Below are 26,573 nucleotides of genomic sequence, written 5' to 3'. Positions count from 1 at the left end.
GCTTTCTTATAAGATGAGTTAAGAAGAGACGGCGGTGTCGGCGGGCGGGGAGGGGGGTGGCGGCTCTGGATTCTGGAGAATTCGCAACGCCCCACGCCTCCCCCTGGGAAGGCCTTGGTGAACGGGGAGAGAGCTGACTTTCCCGCCCCGGCGCGCTCCTTCCCCCGTCCCCGCACCCCCCCCCCCCCCGCCCCGACCAAGCATCACCCTCGTGAGGCCTCGTGGCGTCTGCAGAGGCGCGAGGCCCTCAGCGAGCCTGGCGCCTTGACTGCCAGCGCGGGGGATCGGGCGGGGGCTGCGGAGAGGCCCAGGGCACATGACGCCCGCCCCCCCCACCGCCAAGGGCCGGCCCAGCACATGACCCGGGCGGGCCGGCGGGGTCCCGGCAGACCCGAGCCGCATCCCCAGCACGGACCATGGCCTCCCCGCGCCTGGGGACCTTCTGCTGCGCCACGCGGGACGCCGCCACGCAGCTGGTGCTGAGCTTCCAGCCGCGGGCCTTCCACGCGCTGTGCCTGGGCAGCGGCGCGCTCCATCTGGCACTCGGCCTCCTGCGGCTGCTGCCCGGGCGCCGGCCCGCGGGCCCCGGGCTCCCCTCGGCCTCCCCGCCGGCCACGGCCCGCGCCCCGGCCTCCGCCCGCATCCTGCGCGCCGCCGCCGCCTGCGACCTGCTCGGCTGCCTGGGTGAGGGCGCGCCCGCGGGTGGGGACCCGTCCGCGCGCGGTTGAGGGCGCGCGGCCCGCAGGTCGTTCCCGGCCGGGGGCGTGGATGAGCACGCGCGGCCCCCGCCTGGGACCTGGTCGCCGCGCGGGTAAGGACGCCCGGCCCACGGGTGGGAGGGCCGAGCCGGAGGCGGCTCCTCGGGGACCGGACTGGACGGCCAGGGGACTCTGCGATGCAAGATGGTCGGTAAAACTTCCTTCGGGGGACCGTTGTTTTTTTTAAACAGTTTGATGTATTTGTTACTGCACTTACTAGGGAATCTTTAGACGGTGCTTTGAAGGAAAACCCAGAAAATACAATGCATCCCTAATTGTACAACTGGTGAGAGACTAACAGTTAATATTTCGTGCGCGTGCGCACACACACACACACACACACACACACACACACAATCGTTTCCAAAATGATTTAGCAGAATCAGGAAGAAACCCATATATATATATATTACAATTTTATTTACTTACTTGTTTATTTATCTATCTATTTAAGTTTGGGTTTTATACCACAGGTGGGCAAACTTGCAGCCTCTAGGCCAAATCCTGCCTGCTGCCTCTTATCTGTGGCCCAGGAACTAAGAAAGTTTTTACATTTTAAAGTGTTTTTAGAAAAATCTAAAGAAGAAGACTATTTCTGACATGTAAATATTCCATGAAATGCAAATGTCAGTGTCCATAAGTGGAGTCTTATGGGGATACAGCCATGCCCTGCACTTGTGCATTGTTTGGGGGCATCTTGGCCCTACAAGGCCAGAAGTGAGTGCTGAACAGAGAAACTATGGCCTATAGAGCCTAAGATATCTTCTCTCTGGCCCTTTACAGAAACTTTGCTGACCCCTGCTTTCAACTCTAGCATGGCACATTTTACAAACCTCTATGCTAGGTATTGCCAAGCATTTTAACTTTTTTATTTTGGAAAATTTTTAACATATGCAAATGTAGAGATTGTATAATGAACTCCCTGTACCCATCACCTAGCTTCATCTATACCCCTTCCCCGTATCCCACTCTCCACTGGATTAATTTGAAGCAGATTCCAGAATTTATACCATTTCACCCACATAAACCTCAATATATAGCTGTAGAAGATAAGAATTTTTAAAAAACATATATATATCACACAGATATCATTATCACCCCAAAATAATGAAAACCAGTTCCCTAATATCACTGGTGTATGTTCAGGTGTCTCATAATTGCTATTTTACAATTGGTTTGTTCGAATCAGGATCCAAATACTGTCCATGTTTTGTGATCGGCTGACAGGTGCTGGCATTTTGGAATTGTGTTTTTCAGTCATGCTTGCTCTTGAAGGAAAGGCTGCTGGTGGTATTTGCAGTGCCTTCCACCGCTCTGCCGTGAGGGCGTGGCAGCAGCTTCTGGGGCACCTTGAGTGCTTATCTGGGCACGGGTGGCTGTGTGTCCCAGGGCCTGTTTCTCCTGTTCCTGGTTGTGTGATTGGAGACACTCAAGAATCCTGGCTTCAGATAAATGCTATGGAACCTCTAGTCACTTTCTTAGACTCGAGGAGTAACACAGGAAGCTATAGGGATAAAATCAATTCGGTGCAAGACAATTAAATAAAAAATTGGTTTTCTTCCTGATTCTGCTAAAGCATTTTGGAAAAGCATCTTAATAATAATCTAGTTTCTATAACTTGAATATCTGAAAATAGAGCTGCACCCAAACATCTTTTGAGGGTCAGCAAAATAATATTCGTATATCCTTTGGCCTTTAGAAGGAAGGTGCATGACATTGCGGGCAAATGAGCCGAAGCAGGAATCAGGGGACGGCTTGGTGACCAGACCGCCTCCCTGAAAAATAAGAAATACAGATGCCTATCTCACGGGATCGTTTTTTTCCCCCAGTTTTTTTTTAAATATCTTTTTTTTTTTTTTTTTTGGCCACACCGTGCAGCTTGCGGGATCTCAGTTCCCTGACCAGGGATTGAACCCGGGCCACGGCAGTGAAAGCACAGAATCCTAACCGCTAGACCACCAGGGAACTCCCTCCCCAGTTTTACTGAGATATAATTGACATATAGCACTGTATAAGTTTAAGGTGTACAGCATAATAACTTAACATTTATCATGAAATGATTACCACAACAGGTTTAGTAAATATCCACCACCTCATATAGATACAAAAAAAAAGTGTTTATCGAGCTCAAAGCAGAGCTCTGTACTGAAAACGACAAAGCACTATACGGAAGCAAAGCATTATTTTTGTTATCTGTGCTGAAGAATGAGAAGCTGTATCTTAGGCTTTAAGTGTTCATAGTCTCCCTTTAGCGGTATATGACACAGTGTATATTTGGTAGCATGTGACACAGTGTATATTTTTGTGTGGGAAATACACACACTACACTAGAGTGTAACTCTGTACTGCTCACAGGTCCCCTTGACCAGTGTGTTGCATAGTGAATGCTTAAACAAAGGCTATCTATCGACTTACCTAACAAAGAACCCTAACATAAGCCTTAGGTGTGTATACTGTGTTGAGGAGAATTAGATATTTGGGTTAGATAGCAAGGAAAACTCACAAATAATAAATGTCAAAAGTAGATTATCAAGAGCTAATTTGTGAAAATCTTAAATGTATTTTTTTTAAAGAATGAAAGAACTATCTTTTTAAACTTCAGAATGTGCTTTTTCAATCATTCTTTTTTATGTGAGGGCTAGTTAACTTGGACATTAAAAATATAGCCAAGAAATATAAATTGTTATTCACATAATCACTCCTGGGCGCCAAATAAACAAACAGACAACATTAGGGACAGCACTGTGGCTAATGGTGGTTGAAGTTGAAATCAAAGTGCCTGGGATTGCTCCACTACCATAATAATTATTTTCTGAGTCTTATTTTTTTCTCTGTCTCTCTGCACACACCAGCGTGTGTTTCTTTCCTCCCTGTCTCCCTCACATCTTTCTCTTTCCCTTCCTATCTGTCTATCTGCCTATCTGTCCATCCATCCATCCATCCGTCCATCCATCATTTTTACAGAGTCAACAAGTCACCTTTAGATCTGCATTAGGAGCAGATACAAAGCATCACCTGATTCTCCCTTAGGTATCACAGTCCGGTCTACGGTGTGGTTAGGGTTCCCGAGTTTCGTGGACGACATCTCAGCCGTGAACGGGACAGACGTGTGGCCCGCCGCCTTCTGCATGGGGAGTGCAGTAAGTGTACCTCCCCTGGCCTCCCCCTTCCCTCCCCTTTGCCCCGCTTCGTTACGCTGTGTCCTCAAAGTGTGGTCCCATCCCTCCCACCAGCCCACTGTAACTTTTAGAAATGCACGTGCTCAGAGCCCTCACCCCACTGACCAGGGACCCTGGGGTGCGGGCTGTCTGTGATTTAACAAACCCTCCAGGGGCCTCTGACCCACACTCCAGTTTTAGAACCACTGTGCTAGTATGTTCCCCATCCCCACCCTTAAACACACATTCAATCCTTACCTTAGATCCAGCCACAATCAAAACCAGCTGGCCAAAAAAAAAAAAAAAAAAGAAAAAAAAAGTTATCGATTTAATGGATGTATTTACTTAACAAAATATATATTTAAATATAGCAATTTGTTCATCCGTATTGCTCTGTCCGCCAAGTTAACACTCCAGTGAATGACCTCAAAGGACACTGATGCCCTGTTGACCCCGCCATCTGTGCCAGAACTGTCATCATCTCTCCCTCCCTCCCCTCTGTTGCTTCCCGGCTGCATCCCGATGGAGCCTCTGTCTTAGTGTATAGATCTCGTGCTGCTTCTAACGTACGGAGCCCCCCCCTTCCTTCTACTGGGAAGGTCCTTCCTGCCCGTCCTCCTTGGTCCTCAGCAAAAGGGCTTCTCGTTCAGAGAAGCCAGCCCAAGCTGCACACCTGAGCCCTTTATCTCCCTGACTACAAGTGTAGCACAAGGCAGGGCTCGCTGGACCCGGTGCAGCTCAGCAGACAGGGCACCAAGGCACACGCCCGTCCCAGGCCACATCCCAGCCTGGGTTTCCAAGCCTGTCCGGAGGGCTTTCATGTGCTGCCCCGTGACGTCAGAGGAAGTGGGCATCTGCCAGCTCATTTCACGGACGGGGCGGTCTGGAACCCACGTGCAGCAGCTTTGATGCCGGCTCGTCCCGATTACAGATGTGGATCCAGCTGCTGTACAGCGCCTGCTTCTGGTGGCTGTTTTGCTATGCGGTCGATGCCTACCTGGTGATCCGGAGATCGGCGGGACTGAGGTATTCAGAGCAAGCCAGCTGGCTTCTGCCCTAGTTTGTTGCCTGAGGGAAGGTTGGAGACACCGCTGAGCACTCCATCTCTGTACGGCAGACACAGCTGATCAGAACCTTTCAGCTGACCCCTCCACCGAGAAACATCTGTGCCAGCCCATTTTTATAAAAGGCTGAAGGCACAATCGAAATATCGAGGATTTCTCCAGGTGCCCCCTACCAAGAAAAAAACTGAGGATTTTAAAACCCTGAAAGCAGTATTTCAATAAATTAAATATTTGGCACAGGACAAAGACTTAAAAAAAAAAAAAGAATTGGCATGAAAATAAAAAATTCTGATGGTATCTAAAGGTTTAGGAAAAAAGTTCTTAGATGTATGTATTGATACAGTATGCTAAAAACGGAGCCCAGGAGTTCTGGAGCTGCCAGGGGCTGCCTGGGAGGAACCCAGGAAGGGTTAGTGCCTTGGTCCTGGTGGGTTCAAATTCCTGCCCCGTCACTCACTAGCTGTGTGACTGTTGGCAAGTTGCTGAACCTCTCTGGACTTCCGTTTTCTCAGCTGTAAAACAGTACCCACCTCAGGAGGTTCCTGGGAACAGTCAATGTGATAGTACCTGTGGATGGTTATGGATGGAGCCTGGCACGTAGCAGGCGCTCAGTAACTGGGAGCTGGGGCTGGAGCTGGGATGTGCACGTTATGGAGGAGACAGAAACACAGAGAACCTGCGTGCCAAAGAGAAGAAGGAGGGCACGGCGGGTGTCCTGGTCTCCTGGCTCCAGGCCCAGGAAGGATGTGTCCCCGACCAAGTTCGTGGTCCACTTCCATTAGGTCCCCTTTGCATGGAGCCCTTGTTTGCTTTTTTTCTTTTTAAATAGCTTTATAAAGTTCATCTGTTTAAATGTATAAAATCCATTGTTTGTGAGCATATTCACAGAATTGTGCAACCATAACCATTATTTGGTTTTATGACGTGTTATTCATCCCCCAAATCTCTGTACTGGTTACTAGTCATTCCCCATTCTTCCCTCTCTCGCAACTCCTGGTAACTTCAAATCTACTGTCTGTCTCTGGATTTGCCTGTTCTGGACAGTTCCTGTAAACAGAATCATACAATATGTGGCATTTTGTATCTGGCTGGTTAAACTTGGCCTGTTATTTTCAAGGTTTATCCGTACTGTGGCGCGTATCAGTACTTCATTCCTGTGCGTTTGCTGAAGAATATTCCGTTGTTTCGCTATCTGCATTTTACCCGTTTATCGGTCACTGGACTTTTAGGTTGTTTCCATTGTTTTGACTGTTAGGAATAATGCTGCAATGAATATTTGTACGCAGGTGTTTGTGTGGACATATGTTTTCGCCATATACTTATGGGTATACAGCTTGGAGTGGAATTCCTGGGTCATATAGTAACTCTGTATAACCTTATAAGGCACTGCTGAACTGCTTTCCAAAGACTCTGTACCATTTTACCTTTGCACCAGCAATGTTTAATGGTTCCAGTTTCTCCACATCCTTGATAACAACACTTGTTTTCTGTGTGTTTGTTTGGTTTTTTAAGATTTTAGCCATCCTACTGTGTGTGAAGTGGCATCTCATTGTGGTTTTGATTTCCCTGATGACTAATGATGTTTAGCATCATGTGCTTATTGGCCATTTGTGTACTTTCTTTGGAGAAATGTCTCTTCACTTCCTTTTTCCAGTTTTTAATTGGGCTGTTTGTCTTTTTGTTATTGAGTTATAGGAGTTCTTTATATATTCTGGATACGAGTACCTCATTAGATATATGATTTACAAATATCTTCTCTCATTCAGCAGGTTGTCTTTTCACTTACTTGATGGTATCTTTTGAAGCATAAAAGTTTTTAATTTTGATGAAATCCAGTTTTTCTGTTGTTTTCTCTTATTTCTCGTGCTTTTGCTGTCATCTAAGAAACCATTGCCTAACCCGAGGTCACAAGGATTTATACCTTTGTTTCCTTCTAAGAGTTTTATAGTTTGAACAATTTTATTTAGATCTTTGAATTAATTTTTGTGTGGAGGTGAGGATAGGTCCGCCTTTATTCTTTTGTAGGTGGATATCCAGTTGCCCCAGCAGCACTGGTTGAATAAATTCACTTTTAAAACCAACGTGAGTAACCAAATAAAGACCATATTAAGGCTATAGACTACACTGGGCAATCTTAGTGAATCACCACTCTAAAATCCTTGGTATTCCTTATGTATATCACATCATCATTCACTTTGTCTCTCTGCCCTGAAATTTAGTACTTGCTTCATTTTTGGGTTTCTTTCTTCTACCTTTTTGCCTTAGTTCCCAAGCTCTTACACATCTGTACAAAACCTAGGTATACTTGGTTGTGAAAATTCTGTAGGGAAGATAGTTAAGGTTAAAGGCTGCCAACCAGGTATATCAGTGAGAATTAGTTTTGGCTACATAAAATACATAAAACAATAGTGACTTAAGATAGGAATTTCTCTTTCACTCTAAAAGAGGCCAGAGGTGGGCAATCTAGGGCTCTTATGATGGAAATCAGGGACCCAAGCTCCTTCTCTCTTTCTGCTCCACCATTCTATTATATGACTTCCATCCTCAAGGTATCATGACCCAGTATAGCTGCTGGAGCTCCAGTCATCACATCAGCATTCCAGAAAACAGGAAGGAGGTAGGGGGCAATGCAAAAGGGGCCTGTTGTCCCCTGAGCCAGATCCCTTTAAGCAGGGAGCTGTTTTAAGCAGGCCTGTTGTCCATGGGAGTTTTACACAACAATAACATTTTCATGTTATTGGCCAGAACTTAGTTTTCTGGCCACACTTAGCTGTAAGAGGAGGTTCGGAAATATAGTTGATTATCCAGGCGTGCTGCTGCTCTGCATGACATCCAGGTTCTGTTACTGAGGAAAAAAGGGAGGATGACTTTGGGTAGGCAGCGAGCAGCATGAGGAGACCTTGTCCCTGAAGCTGAGTGCAAGTGTCATGGTTCCCTCACTCAGTTTGGGAGGGATCGGAGCTATGACACAATTAGAGGTCTCATAGACCACCAGTTAGTTGTGGAGATAAGAGGAACCTTGGAGCACTGAACAGAAGCTAGAAGAGTATGTCTTCTGCTGTCATAGGAAATGCACCTCCACCCGTGAGGGACTGGAGTTGGACAGGGCTGTGTGACATCTCTCTGGACCCGGAGGACAGACAGAGCCCTCAGAAGCCAGGACAGGCAATCAGGAAGCCCTCCTCACACCCCGGCGGGTGTTTGGAATTCATCTTGGAGCTTGGCGTTAGGATAGGCAGAAGTCTGCGATGTGCAGGGGCTAGAGGACGCCAGGCTTCCAAGGACCCGCCCATCAAACAGGAGGCCGTCCTCCAGGGATGCCAAACGTCCAGATGCCACCCAAGGGCAAGAGCCAGAGCAGGGTTCCAGGGCTAGGAGGACCGCCGGGAGTGAAGTGGGCTCTCCCATCAAAAAGGAGCGGGCACACAGCAGAGAAATAAGACGGGTGCTCTGTAGCCACGGAGACCCAGCCCCGACCTCGTCCCTAGCAGAAGTCACGCTTCCCAGGGTGAGGTCTCTGAGGGGCCGGCCCTGGGTGGTTTAGAGCCAGAGCTGAGCGTGTGGGTCCAGAAGCCTCTGGAGCCCCTCTTTGAATCGCCAGCTTGTTTCCAGAGCCGAGGGTGGAGTGGATTCTGTAGGTGGCAATGAAGAACCTGCAGCTGGTGGAGAGGGGTCCCGAGGAATTCCCAGGCAGGGGGCCAGACTTCTCCGGTATGGCTGGATTCAACTCCACATTCCCTTCTAGATCCTTCCAGCATTTAGCTGTTTCCTTTGGCGCGGGAGAATTTTCCCTAAGAAATGTCATTAAGGCAGATTGAAAGTTAACGTGTAAACAGCCTCTTGGGCTCCAGGTGCGGGAGACGCACGTTTTAACCATGCCGGCAGGCACCTGAGATCCCGGGAGAAGCTCTGCTTGCCCTAAGAAAAGGAGAGTGTGAGAGCAAACAGGGTCTGGGGGGGACCTTCGCGTGCCTGCATGTGAAAACTGGCTTGCCGTCAGAAAAAGGGACGAGGGTCTTCAGCCGGGGCTGCTCCCGATCGATCCTTCACCGCCACATGGGTGTGGCTTTCTGGCTGTATCGGTTATTGACGTGGCCGCCGCCTGGGTCCCGCGGCCCGGGTCTGACTTCCTCCCCTCCCCGGCATTTGGGGCCGGCGGGGGGAACCGAGGGCCGGGCTTTGGGGAGCGCGAGCTGGCCTCGCCCTCCCACCCCGGAGATGACACCAGCGGCTCCCTGCAGCCCAGGCTTGGCGTCTGGAACGCAGATGCCACCCTGCCACAGCCCAGCCCCTGCACAAAGCTGCTCCTTAGTTTCCTGAGTGTCCTGCAAAGCCTGTGACTTCTGGGCAGGACAGACCCCCACGCGCTCCCGAAGCCGGACGGGCAGGGAAGTGCTGCTCCAGAACCAGCAGTGCCAGGGGAGGCGAAGGTGCAGCCGCGGCCGCGCGGCCGCCCAGTGGGCCAGCTGTGCCGTGGTTCCTCCCTGAAGCATGCCCTTCTGGGCCATCTCTTTTGCCTCCTGTCTCCTTGTAGAAGGGCGTCCTTCACCCCATCCCTGACCACGCCCTTTGTCCCCACGGCGGATCCGCATGGTTAAAGTCCTGATGGGCCAGGGGTTGCACTCTCTGCCAGGCGTCTGGCAGAAGGTTTTTTGTGTTTTTTAAAAATTTTATTTTATTTATTTATTTTTGGCTGCATTGGGTCTTCGTTGCTGTGCGCGGGCTTTCTCTAGTTGCAGCGAGCAGGGGCTACTCTTTGTTGCGGTGCGCGGACTTCTCGTTGCGGTGGCTTCTCTTGTGGCGGAGCTCAGGCTCTAGGTGCGCGGGCTTCAGTAGTTGTGGCACGCGGGCTCAGTAGTTGTGGCGCACGGGCTCAGTAGTTGTGGCGCACAGGCTTAGTTGGTCCGCGGCATGTGGGATCTTCCCGGACCAGGGCTCGAACCCGTGTCCCCTGCATTGGCAGGTGGATTCTTAACCACTGCGCCACCAGGGAAGTCCTATCTGGCAGAGTTTAGAGTGACAGTGGGCACCTCTGAGGGAGCAGCCCCGGGCCCCGTCCCATTGCACAGAGGCAAACGAAGGCTGTCTTGGAAGAGCTAAGTAGCTCTGCACGGGCTCAGGTGGTCCATCGTCCTGACCCACCTGCAAGGCTGGCTGCCTCGAATCTCTCCGGGGTACAGGGTGGGGTGCGTGGGAGTACAGAGATGAGGATGGAGATGGTGACGATGAGAGAATTTGAACTATGCAGGGAATGGGGGGTAGGGGGAAAATATAGGAAACCTCCCCGCTCTCCTGGAACGTCGAATAACCACCCATTTCTTAGAGGCCTTCTTCTTGGTTTGGACTGAGCATTAAGACGCTTGCATATTAGGTACGGAGGTGACTTCAGGAAGGACAGAAGCCAGGAGCTGCTTGCTTACTGGGGGAGCCAGGCACTTAGGAGGAATTATGAGGTACCCGTGCCTCACTCCTCTCAATCTTTAGTTAGTTAGTTAGTTAGTTAGTTGCGCCAGGTCTTCGTTGTGGCAGGCAGGCTCCTTAGTTGTGGCTCACCTGCTCCTGAGTCGCGGCATGCGCGCTCCTTAGTTGCAGCAGGCGGGCTCCTTAGTTGCGGCATGCAGGCTCCTTAGTTGTGGTATGCAAACTCTTAGTTGCAGCATGCATGTGGGATCTAGTTCCCCGACCAGGGATCGACCCCGGGCCCTCTGCAGTGGGAGCGTGGAGTTTTAACCACTGTGCCACCAGGGAGGTCCCCTCCTCTCAATCTTGAAAGCCTTAGGTTGAGGGAAAGAAGCCAGACGCAAAAGGCCACGTCGTGTATGATTCCCCTTAGATGAAATGTCCAGAATAGGCAAATCCATAGAGGCAGACGGTAGATGAGTGGTTGCCAGGGCTGGGGGCACAAGCATGATGTGGAAAGACCACTGAATGGGTCCGGGTTTCCTTTTGCGGGGATGAACGTGTTTTGGAACTGGATAGAGGTGGTGCTTGCACGGCATCGTAGATGTCCTAAATGCCGCTGAGTTGCTCATTTTAAAATGGTGAGTTTGATGTTATACGAATTTCACCTCAATCAGAGGACAAATAAAAACCTCACAGGCAAAATCAGGCAGCTGTTTGCCGAGGGTTTGCTCTGCGTGCACCTTCCTGCCGCTCGCGGAGCTCGGGGCTTGCTCAGCGCTGGACCTCAGGCGTGGCCGCCCCTCTGCTCCTTCCTCCCCCAGTACCATCCTGCTCTACCACATGATGGCCTGGGGCCCGGCCGCACTGCTCTGCGTAGAGGGAGCGTTCATGCTGTACTACCCTTCCGTGGCCAGGTAAGCCGGGCTCCCAGCAAGCCCGCTCCCCCGACGCCTGGACCCCCCCGCCTCTCTTGCAGGAGACGCCCGGGCGCTGACCCCGAGCGGGCGGGCAGGCCATCGTCCTGGATCTGTGCAGCTGAGAGCACAGTGGCTGGCACCTTGAGTTAGCGTCCCTGCCTCTGCCTGTCCCGTGCGTGTGGGTCGGTGGTGTGCGCGGTGTGGATGCAGAGCTGGGGGCACGGCTCCTGCGTACCAGCCTGTGTGCCAGCCTCCAGGCCTGTCCCCCTCCAGACGGACGCAGCCTTCCCCTGCCCACTGTTTATTTTTCATTCTTCAAACCAGCTTCCTCTGGGCGAGCAGGTGAGTTGAACATCCCAAGAATGAGTTGGAGATGGCTGGAAGACACAAAGGGTCGCTCGCTCGTGACGAGCTTACTTTAAGCCTCTGCTGTCTGCACTTTCTCACCTCTCTCCATCCTGTGCTGTTCTGAACACAGACACTGGGCGATGTGGCCTCTGAAATTGTCTCAGGCATGTCTTCAAGTTTAAAACCCCATCCGTGCAACCATTTGTAAAGCCTCAAGGTCCCTCCAAGGATATACACTCTAATTTTCAATGGAAAACTGAAAAACAGAGGTTGGACATTGTCTCTTTGTCTGTGATTTCAGGGCGGTGTACACCCGGGATCAGCACAGCACAGCCCTCAGGACAGATCCGGCCCTCTGCCTGCTTTTGTAAATAAAGCTTTATTCGCACACAGCCGTGCCCATTTGTGTATGTATGGTCCATGGCTGCTTTACACATTAGAGCTGAGTAGTTTTGACAGAGGCTGTGAGGGTTCTGAAGGCTAAAATATTGACTATCTGCTCCTTTACAGAAAAAGTTTGCTGACCTGTGGTGTAGACCGTTTCTGCCCCTTCTTTTTCGATTTCTTGTAGCCACTCACTCAGATGTCTCCACGCTGGTGTTGCTTTGTTGACAGTGACTACTCCCAGGCCTCTGTGTAGATCCCTCCAAACAGCCACTCTCCCCAGGAACCCGAAAAAGACAAATACAGAGTTAGCAGCTGTTACAGAGGGATGCGCTTAATTGGAAAGGGAGTTTCTATCTCTGGCCTCCACCTGTGGGATCCTGGCGACGTTGCGTCTGAGCGCGAGGGAGCCATTGCTACAGGGCACTCAGGAGCGCCAAGGTGCCCCGCGGTCTCCACGAGGCCTCCCCCGTGAAGCATCTCCATCCTTCCTCATATCCATCCTCAGAGCACACGAAGACCCAGAGCCCTTGGCGCTCTGCAGGCTCCCACCCTCTCTCATTTGTTCCTTACGTTCAGCACGGGCATCCGCATCTCATCTCTTCCTCCTCTTCTTTCCCTTTCTCCCCTCAAGCCCTTCCAGACCACAGTTTAGCTTTCACAGCTGAAGAGGAAAGCTTCTGTTAAAAAGAAGGTAGCAGCACGACGTTGTAAGTCAACCGTACTCCAATAAAATATGGCTTTCAGGGTGAAAAACAAAACACACAAACAAAAAAACAAAAAGAAGGCACCATCCTCAGGTGGTATTGTCATCCTTAAGGCAACAAAGATGGGCACTGCATTTTTCTTACCTGTTTTCATGCATTTTCAGCCACTTTCCCCTCTGGTGTGAGCACTTCACACATATGAAAACGAGAACACTAGCATTTTTATCGTTCCACCTTCCGTGGCCACAGGAGCTGTTCCCTCCTCTGCTTTTCTACCCCGTCTGGGGTCGGGCCTGGGCAACATCCCCTTTGCTTTGGATTCTCTCTTCCTCTTTGCCATTTTCCTCTACACTATGTGTTTGTTAACTGATAGCCCCGACCTTGGTAACATACCTGTGTGTGGCACTCCACCGTGTCCTGTGGTGACGGATGATTCTCAAGACCCATCAGTAGAAATCCTGGTCCTTCTCCCTGAAAAGAACCACTGAAATGATTACCTGTCGCCATGAGAACAGATGTCCGGTGCAGCGTGAGGCCTGGGTATTTTGAGTTGGTCGAGGACAGAGCTTGGATCTTATCCGTGATGTCAGCCGGGTTTAGCACGCACGTAGAAAGTGCTGAAAACCCAGCTGGTTCACAGGATGCCTTTGTCCTCCTTGAAAGACAAGTGGGGGGAGACCCACTTGTTTGAGACACCCAGCGGGGGAGTTGGGGGGCGGGAATCCACCACCCCAGAGAGCCTTTTCCTCTCTTCACCTTTTCTCAGCAGGGAACTTTAGAAGCTCCCTGATTTACGAGACAAGCAGAACCATGATGGATCCTCCTTTTTCTTCTGTGATTTATCGCTTGTCCGCAGACGTGAGACATGAGTCAGGTTTCCTTCGGGCAGAGTCAGAAGTCGATCTGTGTGTCTCCCTCTTCGATCTGGTCCTCTTACCTCGACTTCCAGATAAGTTGGCGTATCTCAGGCAAAGCCCCGTTTTTTCCCGAGAATGACCCGGCTTTCCTCCCTCAGGTGCGAGAGGGGTCTGGAGCATGCCATCCCCCACTACGTCACCACGTACTTGCCTCTGCTGCTCGTCCTAGTGGCCAACCCCATCCTGTTCCGAAAGACAGTGACTGCAGGTAAACCACAGGGAAGTTCTCTGGGGGCCAGGCCACGGCTACGGCCCCAGGCCACGGGCTCTGATCATTGTCTGGGACCACGGACCTCGTTTGTCATCCTCCAGAGAGGAGCAGAATACAGCTGGGGAAAGTGAGGGGGGTTAATAAACAAGAGGGAGCGAGCCTACTCAATGATGGGCTGTACGAGTTCTTGGCCAATGTCTGCCAGCTCAAAGCCGGGACCAGGGGGCTTTTCACTTCTGTCTGGGCTCATCCTGAGTCGGCCATTGGCGTGCCCCGGAGGACCCGAGTGGCCTTGGAAAACTGCGGAGGGGAGACGGGAGCAGGAAAGGAAAGGGCAGCCGAGGGGAAGGGACGGATGTGAACTGAGCCGTCCTGGGAGCCTGGGCCCTCCCGTGATGTCTGGGCCTGTGTCTTCTCCCACTTGGGCAGTAAACAGGAAGGAGAGCACAGGAAGTGAGTCAAATGCATCAGGAAGAACTGGGTGAGAGGGATCTTGTGAGTCAGCGGAATGCACTGGACAGACCTCCGGGCCAAGGCAGGGGACCTGCATTCCAGCCCCCATCCCATCCTCAAGGAAGCGTGCCCTGGGGCAAGTCTCCAGGCCCCTCATGCCGCCCTGTGGGTCCCTCACGGGCAGAATGAGAAGAAAGAAACACACCTTAACAGAAAGGTCACTTGAGGATCAGCTGTGGATTGTAGAACTTTAACCCAAGTGAAGTGCTCTACCACTAGGGAGAGAAAAATCGCTGCAGCTCTTTGGATCTCTCTTTGCATATCTGCATTTAAAACTAGTGTGCTGTACACCTGAAACTAACACAACATTGTTAATCAACTATACGCCAATAAAAATTAAAAACAAAAAACCCCTCCCCCCAAAAAACTAGTCTATTAAATATAGCTTTTTGTTTTTTTAACAAAATTGCATTAAAAAATAGTGATTTGATTACATCAAACAAATGAAAATGACTTATAGAAAAAAGACTGGAAAGAAATACACTAAGATGCTAACAATGGTTGTCTCTGGGTGAACTATGGGTTATCAATTCTTTCCTAAACTTTTTTGTATTTTCTAACTTGTCTGCAAGGATAAATGTCAAATCTTTCAACATTTTAAAATAGTGAGCATGCATTATTTTTATGGTAAAAAATATAAACCGTAAACAAATATAGTTCCCGAGCTAGTAAAATCCAGATAAAACCCAGAGTGTAGTTAACAGCACTATACCAGTGTTGATTTCTTCATGGTGACCAATGTGACTGTGGTTGTGTAAGATGTTAACTCTGGGGACAGCTGGGTGTAGGTATACGGGAACTCTCGGTACTGTCTTTGCAAATCTTGTGTAAATCTGAAGTGATTTCATAGTAAACGTTTAAAAACTATATTCCCGTGAGTCTCCGAGAAGTCCCAGGTGGAGGTGGTGAGGAAAGCATGGCCGGGTCTGGCTGGGCTTCACGCTCTCCTGGCTGTGCTGCTGAGCTCCCGTCTGCTTTACTGCCCTTCCTTTGCACGCGGGAAACGTAAATAATGAAATTACGTGCTGTTCCCCTCTGCTCTTCACAGTGGCCTCTTTACTAAAAGGAAGACAAGGAGTTTACACGGAGAACGAGAGGCGGATGGGACACGTGATCAAGACCCGATTTTTCAAAATAATGCTGGTTTTCATTATTTGGTAACCTTTCTTCTTTTTTTAAAACTGTCTCTGGGAAGGGAAATGCAAACCGCCTGTCATTTGCTTTTCCAAGTGTGACCTGAAAGTTCCAAAGGGAAGAGTCTTTGGAGAGGAAATTTTTGAAACTTGTGCTAGGTGCCTTTGGAGGAAATGCTTGCGAGACAGGAAGGCAAGTCTACCATCCGTGAACTTCTGGAAGGATATTCACATCTACTCAAACTATATAGAAAGCCCTAAGAATGAAAAGTCCCGAGTTTAGTTTTGATGCATCCCAACCATATGCCTCCGGAGTTTTGTCCCATCGCTGGGGTTAGCATTCCAATCAAGTGCCTTCTAAATCCACCCATTCGCAGCAGTCTTTTTTTTTTTGGCCGCACAGCATGTGGGATCTTAGTTCCCCGACCAGGGATCGAACCCGCACATCCTGTAGTGGAAGCGTGGAGTCCTAACCACTGGACCACCAGGGAAGTCCTTGCATCAGTCTTGACACCAGGATTCCTGTATCTGACAAGATAATAGGGCAAGGGCCCATCTTTAGTGTTATGACTCACCGCTCAGGCAAGAAGGGTAGAGAGTAGGACTTCCCCGGCAGTCCAGTGGTTAGCACTCCACGCTTCCACTGCAGGGGACATGGGTTCCATCCCTGGTTGGGGAACTAAGATCCCACAAGCTGCGTGGCACGGCCAAAAAAATAAAAATAATTAAAAAAAAAGAAGGGTAGAGAGAAATCTTCCTGTCCTCAACTGTCCACCCACCCCCCATTCCCCCCACCCGCCCCCCCCCCCCCCCCGCCACAGGTGTCCTGCCCCAGCGTTTCAAGTGGGTGTGCTGGGCATAGACCTGTAACCAATGCAAAATCGACTGGAATCAGGAAACACTTTGCTGTGGTGAAGCAATGCTTCGCAAGACAGAGCACGCCTTTGTGGTGTTAATAATTGATCTGATGTGGGGAGGTTTGTTTGGACAGTCTCCTACGAGAGAGACGAGAGACGTAAATTAGCTCCCTCTAAAAATACACGGAGCTTGTGGTTTCAAACGTCACCTCCCTGCCAACAATAACCTCAAAAAAATTCAAACATAAAATGTCAAGATTTGTTTTGGTCTCCATCAAAACATTAGCTTACTCTTCAGAGGAAGGATGAACTCTGGGTTATTTGACATGTGCTAGAACCTTCCACCTGATGTGGTGTTGAGTGCGACCATCGGAAGCATCTGTTGGTCTCTGCTTTGGGCTGAGAGGGGTGGCATCTCTTACGTCAGATTCTTGGTGTGCTGCGTCCTCCTTGCTGCTAAGCAGGCACTGCCCCCGCCCCAGGACTTCTAGGTCTCGGTAGGCATGGTCCCTGACCCCCAGCATTAAAAATGAATTATATCACATGTTCTCTTCACCTGTGGGCCATTTTCTTTCTAACAGTTGGGTGTCGAATATCATCAATGAAAGCCTTTTATTCTATCTTGAAATGCAACCAGATATCAATGGAGCCTCTTTGAAACAGGTCAGAAATGCAGCCAAGACCACGTGGTTCATGATGGTAGGTCCATCTTAATTTAAAATGTTCTTCCTAAAGAAAAAGAAAAAAAAAAAAGAAGGGATAAAACCACTCAGAAGTATGATCTATATGTTATTTAAATATGCAGGGAGTTGACTAGGTTCCTGGGATGCTTACATCTGGCCTTGGTCCACGAGCTAGCTATTTTCATTCAGTGTTGGGATCGTTATTAAATGGATATGACTCTGGTAAATCAACTTGGCAAGTGGATCAAACCTTCCAGGCAGATTTAAAATATCAGGGAATTTCTCTTGAAGAAATGTTTCAGACTGAAAAAACCATAGGGATTTAGGTATTGCCTATAACATTATCCGTAATTATAAAGCATTATAGATAACCCACATTGTTTGAAACAAAAGGGAGTGGTTACGTTAATGATGGTCTTTGATCTTGAGGAATGTTATACCGATGTTGAAGATGACAATGTAAAAAAATGGCAATTGTGAAATCTAGTGTTAAGTGAAAAATGCAAGATCTAAAAATTATACTGATTTCAACTACCTAGTAACACGTGTATGAAAACATATTGGCGAGAAATACACAAAATCATAATAAGGTGGAAAGAGCATGGGTAGTTTCCCTCAATGTTTTCATTATACTGCATTTCCAAGTACAAAAATCCGTACGCGAGCTGTTAGTGGAGAGATGCACGGTGCCCTACACAGAATTAAAATTTATGTTGCTTCAGAGTTGGGGGAAAGCTGATTCAGGAGGATAAGACCAGCATTAACTGCCTCCACCCCTGCCTGTGCTGTGGTCACGTGCAGGGACCACACTTAAGCAAAGTTTCCTAGACTGACTGTTAGGCTCAGGCGCCTTTGTGCACTCACATCCTGCCAGGGGCGCGAGGGGCAGGGCCCCGAGTCCCTGCGGGAGAGCGCGGCCACGGGCCAGAGGTGAGACAGCCCTGCTGGGCCGCCCAGGGCCTTCTCTCTCCCGCCCCCCCGACCCCTGGTCTGACTCAGCTCCTCTCCCCACCCCACCTCCTCTGTCTTCAGGCACCTTTGAGGGCCCAGCACCTCCAGCCAATCTCTGTCTCGCCCCACACCAGCCAGTGGGGCAGGTCGCAGTGAGGTCAGCCCAGCGGGCCCCGAGTCACCCTGGGAGCACCCAGTGCTCTGATTCCCACCGTCCCACCCTGACTCACCCCTGTCTCTCTGTCCTCCCTGCCAGGGGATACTGAATCCAGCCCAAGGGTTCCTGCTGTCCCTGGCCTTCTACGGCTGGACAGGCTGCCGGCCGGCTTTTCGGGCTCCCAGGAAGGAGATCCAGTGGGAATCGATGAGCACCTCGGCCGCCGAGCGGGGTCCCCCGTCCCCGAAGGGCTCCCGTGAGGCCCGGGAGAGCCCCGCTGCCGGGAAGGAGGTGCGGGCCGGCGGGCACACTTCCGACGAGGCCTTGAGCCTGCTGTCTGAAGGTAAGAGCCCCTCCACCAAGGCAGGCAGACGGCGGGGCCCCTGGCTCCCCTGGAAGTGCTTTATAAACGGCGAGGCGGCTGGTGCATAGGATTTCTGTCCTGATGCCTGGAACCTGCTTCAAGGCGAGAATGGAAAGTGACAACGTTAGTCTTGCATCTCGTCCTCCTCCTCTCCTTTTGCTATGATAGTGGTACCTTTCCTCTGGTTTCCTCTGGTACCTTTCCGTAGCCTTGTAATAACTATAACTGGCTCTACCTTGGGCTGGATGGCGTTTTGAATATGAGAGAAATTGCCACTTCAAACCCGTCGCGAAAGTTTGCTGTAAGACAATGAATGGTACAACCTGACCTCTGTAGCTTTTAGTTGCAGCTTGGTTTGTCCACCTCATTCGGGGACATTTAAGATAACACGCTGGTCGTCCGGTGCTGGCTCTTCCGATCTGTCCTTTTCACTTCAAGACTCTAGCACTGTGGTCCTCAGATTGGTCCTCTTTTTAAACTCCTGTTTAATCTGATTTGGGGTTATGTCTATTAACCCAGCCGATAAGGAGGAAGAAAGTATCAGTTCAAGGCCCAAATGATGTTTCTCTAAAGACTGCCATCTACTAAACCTATTACATACATTTTATATTAATATATTCATGCATACTATTTATATATATAAATAAACCTATTATATGTACTTTTCATTAAACATACTGTAACCTTATAATTTATCATTTGCTCTGTATTCTGAATTTACTATTACAAAAAGCTCATTTATATTCTAATCAAGATGGGTAATGAGAGAGAATAATCGCTAGACCTATGATCCTTATTCCTAACTAAATCTCAGGGACTGTCATGGTTATGATAGCTGATTAATTTTACCGTCCCTGGTCTATGCAGATCTTTATTCCCTTGAAAGATTCTTCTTGAGCAGACATTTTGCTGTTAGCATTGAGTAACAAGACTGGAAATTCTTTACAAGAAGTGGACACGTTTGCAGCATCTCCTCTGGGGGTCAGGGGGTTGATTCCCACAAATGCTGCTTGGGGAGGAGGCCACCCCACGCCCTCCTTCTGTCCCTACTGAGGCCCTGAAGCCCCTCCCTCTTCCCACTTTATTACACTGGGGCTGGTTGAAAACGCTTTTAACCAGAATGCATCACTCTGCGGCCCATGTACCGTCTTGCACTCATGCTTGACCACTGCACGTGGTAAGGGCCCAATAGTCGTTTGTAATAATTATGTTAAATTGCACATTTTTGAAGGGGAATTAGTTCTAAAAGGCCTCAGAGTAATTAATTATAAGATGTAAAGACTTCTTAGACATAAGATTTAAAGAATTCTTAGTAACATAAGAGTTGGGGTACTATGTCAAATATATCTCAAAAGAGCTGGGGAAAAAAAGAGTTGAGATATCCTTAACCATTTTTTTTTAGTAAGACTTTATAATGAGTAAGCACTTTCTTTGAATAAAAGCAACATTTGTCAAGCTTGTTAGAAGCAAGGTGACACATGGTCTCAGTATAAGGAATGGACTTGCTACGCAGGAGCCATGATGATAACCTCCAGGAAGGGCTCGTGGCTTCTGGGCGCAGGACTGTCCATCTTGGCCTCCTCCAAGTGAGCTGAGGACTAGCCCTTCCTGCAAATCTCACTTAGTATTTCTTGACCTCTAATAGGGTGCTAACGACAGTGATTTTCATAAGATTAAATAGATCTTTGTGCTATGTGCTTAAATAGTGCTGGGACACAGAGGGCATTCCATAAATGCTAACTCTCGTAAGCATACATAAATCCCATTACATATTCATAACCTGAGCGGAGACATGGAGCAAATGTTGGCGAGATATAGAATGAAAGAGTCCATGAAAATTTCCAATCTGCGTTTAAAGTATGAAGGCAGAGCAATCCGGGCTAACGATGTGGATACATGTCAGGAAACAAGCCCTTGGCAGAATGATCCCCACACAGGAGACTCCTGTTCTTATACCACAGGCTGTATACGCTGCTGCCAGAACCCTCAGGAAACGGCAGCCTAATGTCTACAGTGGTAATCTTGGAAATGAGATACGGCTGGCTTGGTCTTGGGCTGTTTCCTTTCTCCTCCTTTCCAGCCACTTTGCTTTTAGTCTCTTTAGTAAAGGTAGGGAGCTACTCATAATACAGAAAGTACTATTACATGTGGGAGAAGAGCCCAGAGATACAAACTCGAAGCAGTAAATACAGTTAGGCTTCTCCCTGTTTGCATTGGTTAAGATGAAGCTTGACTGGTTTATCATATCCTTAAGCCTCTATCTACTACTTTAGGATTCACTTCGAGGCCAACAGGCTTACACTGAGCCTCCGTTAGGAAGTATCTGACGTGGTGTCTGGCACTTACTAGGTACTTGACATAAGTCAACTGAGTTTGAACAAATATTCATCGAGCCTCTGCAATATGGTCAACAGCATTTTAGCTGAGGGGTGGGGGCGGTGTGTGTGGATTGTGAGTGTCCCTGAGAAGTGTCATGTAGGAAACTTGCAAGTATAAGTTAAGTAAAGACAATACTATATTTTATTCTAAAAAGTCTGACGCGTTAAAGGGACACAGAAAAGGCAGGGCCTCCATGGGTGTTGGCGCATGGGTGAGGGTTTCTGGAGGAGGTCATGTTCAGGCTGGGTCTCGCACCGCAGACTGCAATGGGAGAGGGGGAAGCCCGGAGGACACCCCGTGTGGAGACTCAGGGCAGAATGTCTGCATGTTGTTCAGGGGTGGCCACAGCGTGGGGTTTGTGGGAAGCTGGAGAGGCAGGTCGGGAACAGATAACGAAGGGCTTTTACAGATTCTGCTAAGGAGTTTGCATTTTATCTAGTGGCCAGCGAGAGGCCAGTTAAGGTTTTTAAGTGGAGAGATACACTCAGATTTGCTTGTAGGACTAGCCTAGTGAATGGATGTGGGAGAGTTGATTGGATGATCATGCTTCGTGACCATGGCAACAGCTAACATTGAGGGGATTTGTGTGTAATTCTCTATGACAACTTCGTTCAAAATCGCATCTTTATGAAGAATCGGAATTTCCCTTGGGACTAAAAGTCAAGAAAAAAGGGTACTTCTCACAAATAAGCAAAAACCTGGTTGGTTTTTAACTGGTGAGCACCAGAAAACCTTAAAATATTATTTCCTCTGTCCATGAGCTTTACGAAGCGTAGTGTCAGATCTCTGGCCCTTCTTTAACAGGGACACTTTGTGTTCACAACGGAAAAGTTCAGGATCTGATGGATACTTTAACCTTATCATTGCCTTTAAGGGTTGGGGGGTGTATTTCTCAGGAGATCTGCTCCCCTAGCCTTCAGCGTCACCCTGGACCAGGTTCCGCCAAGCCCCGCCCACCGGCAGGGGGCACGGCTCCGGTGGCAGGGCGGGGCGACAGTGGAGCTGGGGGTGTGGTCACAAAGGGGGCGTATCTTAGGCCGAGGCCTGGCGGGGAGGGGCGTTGACGAGAACAGGCCTTCCCTTGCTGTGGCAAAGCAGAGGGGCGTGGCCACAGGGATAGGGGTGTGGCTTGGACAAGATGGACCACGGGGTATAAGGATTGCGTCAGTGGGGTAGGGCCGAGACGCGGGGCACGTGGGGAGGCGAAGAAGGCTGTCGTTAGAAGAGAGCACGTGTAGTGTGTCCACAGGTAGGAAGCTTGTGGCCTCTGCAGAACACAGTGGATGGAAGTGAGGGGGCGTAACTGTATGTCTCTCTCGCACGTCTTTTCTCTCCCCCCAGGTGTCTTTCCCACAATTCGCTGTCTCTCTCACAATACCCTAGTTCTTGCACCATTCCCTCTCACCCACAATTGCCCTTCCTCTCCCCTGATCCCTCGTTGTTCCCACAATTCTCCATCCTCTCCCACAACCCCTTGCTTTTCTCACAGTTCTGTGTGTCTCCCACAGCCCCCTATTGCTCCCGCAATTCTCTTCCCACAATTTCCCATTTTCTGCCACAATTCTGGATTCTTCATGGTTTCTCACAAATCTGTTGTCTTCTACAGTTCCTTTTGCTACCGCATTCCACCGCTCCCCCAATTCTTTTTCTCGGAGAGATTTCTGTTCTCCAGCGTAATTCCTTCTCTCTGACAATTGCCCGTCATCTGCCACAGTTCTCTCTCTCACAATGCCTCTCTTCCACAACGGCCAGTCTCCCCCACAGTACTCTTTTCCCCGTAATTCTCTGTTCTGCCTGGCAATTCCGTATCTCTCCCCCCCCCCCACCAAGTTTCTGCCGTTTCCCACAGTACTCTTTCTCCCACCATTGCGTCTCTCCCACATGTCTTTATCCTCCATCACAGTTTCACACCTCCCCAAATTGCCTGTTCTCTCCCGCACTTCCCCCTTACCGTCCCCATTTCTCTGTTCTCTCATACACCTCATTCTTTGTCTGTGATTCTCTCTGCCGTCACTTGCCCCTCCACGTAACACCAGGTGGCGCCATGGGTCGTGTTTGCCAGGGGCGTGTGGGAGGGAACACACCCCAGGGCCTCCACCTCTGTCGGGCTGGCTGCACTCAGTTCAACACCTTGAAGGGGACGCAGGCCCAGGGGTTGCACGCTCTCTATGGCTCATGCTCCTAACCACCTGGTTGGGTTTCTGATCTAGCGCCTCGAGGCTTTAAGGGATCCAAGAACAACAGCTGAGGGCACCGGAGGCATCCAATATGCCTCCCAAATGTTAGGTCTGCGTGGAGCCAGGACGTTCTCGAGAACCTGCCTGGGCTTGCGAGGCTCCCTGACGGGAGTTGCTAGGAAGGCGCTCGGCCCTTGGGCACTGGGAGGTCGCTGGCAGCTGCGTTTCCTGCACGCACACTCAGATGTGCACACGCACCGATAGAGAATTAGTCCCTCACCCCCACCACCATGGCCTCTTTGGATTTGCTTCTCAGAGACTTCAAGACCAGACGGGAAAACCCATGGAAAGGCAGGCCTGCTGGAAAGCCCAGCTGCAAGCACCCGGCCAACTCGGCGCAGGCGGGGCTGGGGGCCAGGGGCGCGGGGCGGGTGTGTGTGTGTGTGTGTGTGTGTGTGTGTGTGTGTGTGTGTTCAGCGGCAGCGGTGGCGCTGGCGTCTGACGCTCAGGGTTGTCGTGACACAAAGGGGTCTCCTCCGTGGAGCCCCGGGGGACGAGCAAAGAAGCAGGAACTCTGAAAAAGGGGGCAGAATATGTCCCAAAGTGTCAGGTCACGCCCAGACCTTGATCACGAGCCCCCGTGTGACGCTCCAACCCGGAGGCTTTTTGAAAAGACCACAGAAATCGCACACAAGTTCCCATGAGCCCAGGACGCGCTCAGGAACGGCGAGCGACGCCGAGAGAAGCGAGCCTTCGGGAACCGCCGGTGAACCCCTCCGGCAGGAAGGCGGTTCCGGAAGCCTCCCCAGCCGCGGCCTGGGCTCCCGGAAGCGCGGGTTCCCCGCTCCCAGCTCCCCCGAGGGCCGCGCGCCCTCTCCTCGGAGCCGGCTGCCGGCGCGCCCTCTCCTCGGAGCCGGCTGCCGGCGCGCCCTCTCCTCGGAGCTGGCCGCGGGGCCCAGAGCCGCGATGCCGGCCCGTCCCGTCTTCTGAATTCCTTTCCCGCCTCTTGGTGGCCTCTTGACGCTTGGGGCGGCTCCCTCCGACCCGTGCTCTCCCGGACGCCCTGGGAGGACGAGCCGAGCGCCTCTCGCCGCGCAGGCCGCTGTGGGGTTTGGGTGGTGGTGGTGACGGTGGTGTGTCGGCCACGCGGCCGACCCCGCGCTTGCTGCTTCGTGGGTAATACCGTCACCTCTCCCTGTAGCTCCGGCTTCCCCAGGCATTTCCAAGCCCACAGAGTGCTGACGGCCTCTCCTTTTTCCCCTGAAGTGTCCTCTAAAACTCGGCGTGTGTCTCGTCTTACTCCGGGCTTGTTCCTGCCGGGTTTTATACGTTAGTCTCCATGAGTGCTCTGAGGTGCCTGGGCCGTGTCCCACGGATGTCAAGGCGGTGACCCCACGGTATTTAGCCATTCAACGTTAGCTTATCGTGCCAGGGTCTGGTTGAGGCACTACACATACCGTGGTGACTAGGGTGGACAAATGCGCTGTCCACTGAGACTCTCCATATAATTATATAGTAATTATTATAGCAGCGTTTGTGAATGAAAGTCACAAAGAACTGTATAATATTCAAGGCAGCGAGAAGTGCTGCGAAGAACAACACGTCAAGAGGGGGCAGGAGAGTGGTTTTAGATGGGCGTCCCAGATACCTCCTTGAGGAGGAGGTAACATTTGAGTTGAGACCTGAATGCGGTGTGGGAGTGAGCCATGAGAAATCTGGAGCGCTTTGCAGGCAGAAAAAGAGATGTGCAAAGGCCCTGGGGCAGCCCTGAGCTTGGATGTAAGAGAAGCATGTGCAAAGGCCCTGGGGCAGCCCTGAGCTTGGATGTAAGAGAAGCATGTGCAAAGGCCCTGGGGCAGCCCTGAGCTTGGATGTAAGAGAAGCATGTACAAAGGCCCTGGGGCAGCCCTGAGCTTGGATGTAAGAGAAGCATGTGCCTGAAGGTTGTGAGTGAGAAGAGGGACATGAGGGGAGGAGGCTGCAGCCGTCAGCGGGGCCTCTCGGTGGAGGGAGTTGGGATTTGGAGATGTTCCTGAAGGGCAGTCACCTGCCCCATGCACAGCTGAAAAGGCCACCCTTCTCTGCGTCTTCCTTCGCTGTATTCCTGACACACACACCCTAGAACCTGGCATCCAGCAGGCAAGCCTGGATATTTGTGGAGTGATATCCGTAGAAAGAACAATTCTGACATCTGTTGCAAAGCTCTCCCGCACCTTCTAAAGGAAGGCGTGTTGTTGGGATGATTAAACAGACCTCCGGGATTACTCTTTTGGCTGGAGTGATGTTTGCTTTCATTCTGATTGTTACCTATGTCCCTCCTCGTAAGTTTTAGTAAGAGGAGTCCTTAGGGCACCTCGTGGCATTGAGAGCAGGAGGCCGGGCGACCCCGGAGCACTGTTGCCCCCGAGTGACCCCTGGGGCAGCTGTGCCCACCGTCACCACAGTGCACTGAGATCTCGGGCCCCTTAGACAGCGTGTCCCAGGGCTCCGAAACTCCCCCGTGTCAACAGTCTGTTTCCGTTTGGGGTGCAGCATCCACAGGGTTTGGCTGAGATGCGGTGAGCTGCCCAGTGGGGAGGTTTGGAGGAAGGGAGGCAGGGGTGGACCTCCCTTCAGGGAGGTCGTACATTAGCTGCCCCAGATGATTCTGTAGGATTTTTGTCCTTTGGAATGATTTAACCACATGTAGGTGAAAGTATCATGTAATTTTCTTTTTTAAATACAGACGGTTGTGAAGCTTGTGAAAGACGTTCTCGGACACGGACACCGACACCGTCACGTGACAGTCTTTTTTCCTCTCCAGGTTCTGACGCCAGCACAATTGAAATCCATATTGCAAGTGTGTCCCGCAACGGAAAGGAGACTGAATCTGTTCCAAAAGCCCAGAGAGACCTGTGAGAGGACGAGACAGAGGTCCAGACCCCGTCTCCCTCAGACTCCACGTTTCTCATCCCTTAGGACTGTGTTCTCGCCTGCAGTCAGCACACTGCAGAGTGTAGCATCCCCCCAAATCTCACTCCCATCACCACGTTAGTGTATTCCCCAGGACCCTCTTTGTGGTAGGAGGGATGATCCGTGAGCCTGTGCTTGGGGATGGCAGGGGGAGTCCTTCGAGATCAGACACTCTGCAGCTTCTCCAGACTCTCCATTGACATTAGTTTTTCTGATCTGGCTGTAATGTTAAATGCCAGATGCAGGTCCTTGGAAAAGTTAATAAAGTAGCTGTGTCCGAGCTCCCAGCCTGACTTGGATTCTGTCTGAACAACACCGCCAGCGAATGCTCTTGAGTCAGATAGTGATGATGCCAAAAGGCCACGAGAAGAGGCAGCAGGACCGACGGGGGCACCGAGGAGCAGCTGCACAGCAAGTTCCTTATCCACCACTAGGGGGCAGCGGAGGACAGGCTTGGACCGGCAGTTTAGCCCTCGGTCCCCACGTTGTGTCGAGTGATGATTCAGTCTAAGGAATCCTTGGGACCGGACTTATGCTCAG

The 26,573-nt window shown here is 50.6% G+C and overlaps 1 protein-coding gene across 1 annotated transcript; it reads left to right on the top strand.

The window, feature by feature from the left end:
• The first annotated feature begins 229 nt into the window (after positions 1-229).
• LOC133082961 (G-protein coupled receptor 143-like) lies at positions 230-26,313 on the top strand. The gene is made up of 9 exons (XM_061179634.1): positions 230-684; positions 3,789-3,898; positions 4,848-4,942; positions 11,205-11,297; positions 13,755-13,864; positions 15,429-15,537; positions 16,952-17,069; positions 18,261-18,504; positions 25,885-26,313. The coding sequence occupies exons 1-9, from the start codon at positions 417-419 to the stop codon at positions 25,977-25,979; spliced, it is 1,242 nt and encodes a 413-aa protein (XP_061035617.1). The 5' UTR covers positions 230-416; the 3' UTR covers positions 25,980-26,313.
• The last annotated feature ends 260 nt before the right edge of the window (positions 26,314-26,573 follow it).

This window comes from Eubalaena glacialis, unplaced genomic scaffold, assembly GCF_028564815.1.
Source record: "Eubalaena glacialis isolate mEubGla1 unplaced genomic scaffold, mEubGla1.1.hap2.+ XY H_12, whole genome shotgun sequence".
NCBI lineage: Eukaryota > Metazoa > Chordata > Mammalia > Artiodactyla > Balaenidae > Eubalaena > Eubalaena glacialis.
This window is presented reverse-complemented; position numbering and strand designations above follow the sequence as displayed.

Bases quoted from the DNA above. Each gene is read 5' to 3' on its own strand.
- LOC133082961 (XM_061179634.1), top strand. From the start codon at position 417: ATGGCCTCCCCGCGCCTGGGGACCTTCTGCTGCGCCACGCGGGACGCC. The intron at 4,943-11,204 runs GTATTCAGAGCA...TTCCTCCCCCAG, and splicing joins CGGAGATCGGCGGGACTGAG to TACCATCCTGCTCTACCACA. The intron at 18,505-25,884 runs GTAAGAGCCCCT...TTTCCTCTCCAG, and splicing joins CTTGAGCCTGCTGTCTGAAG to GTTCTGACGCCAGCACAATT.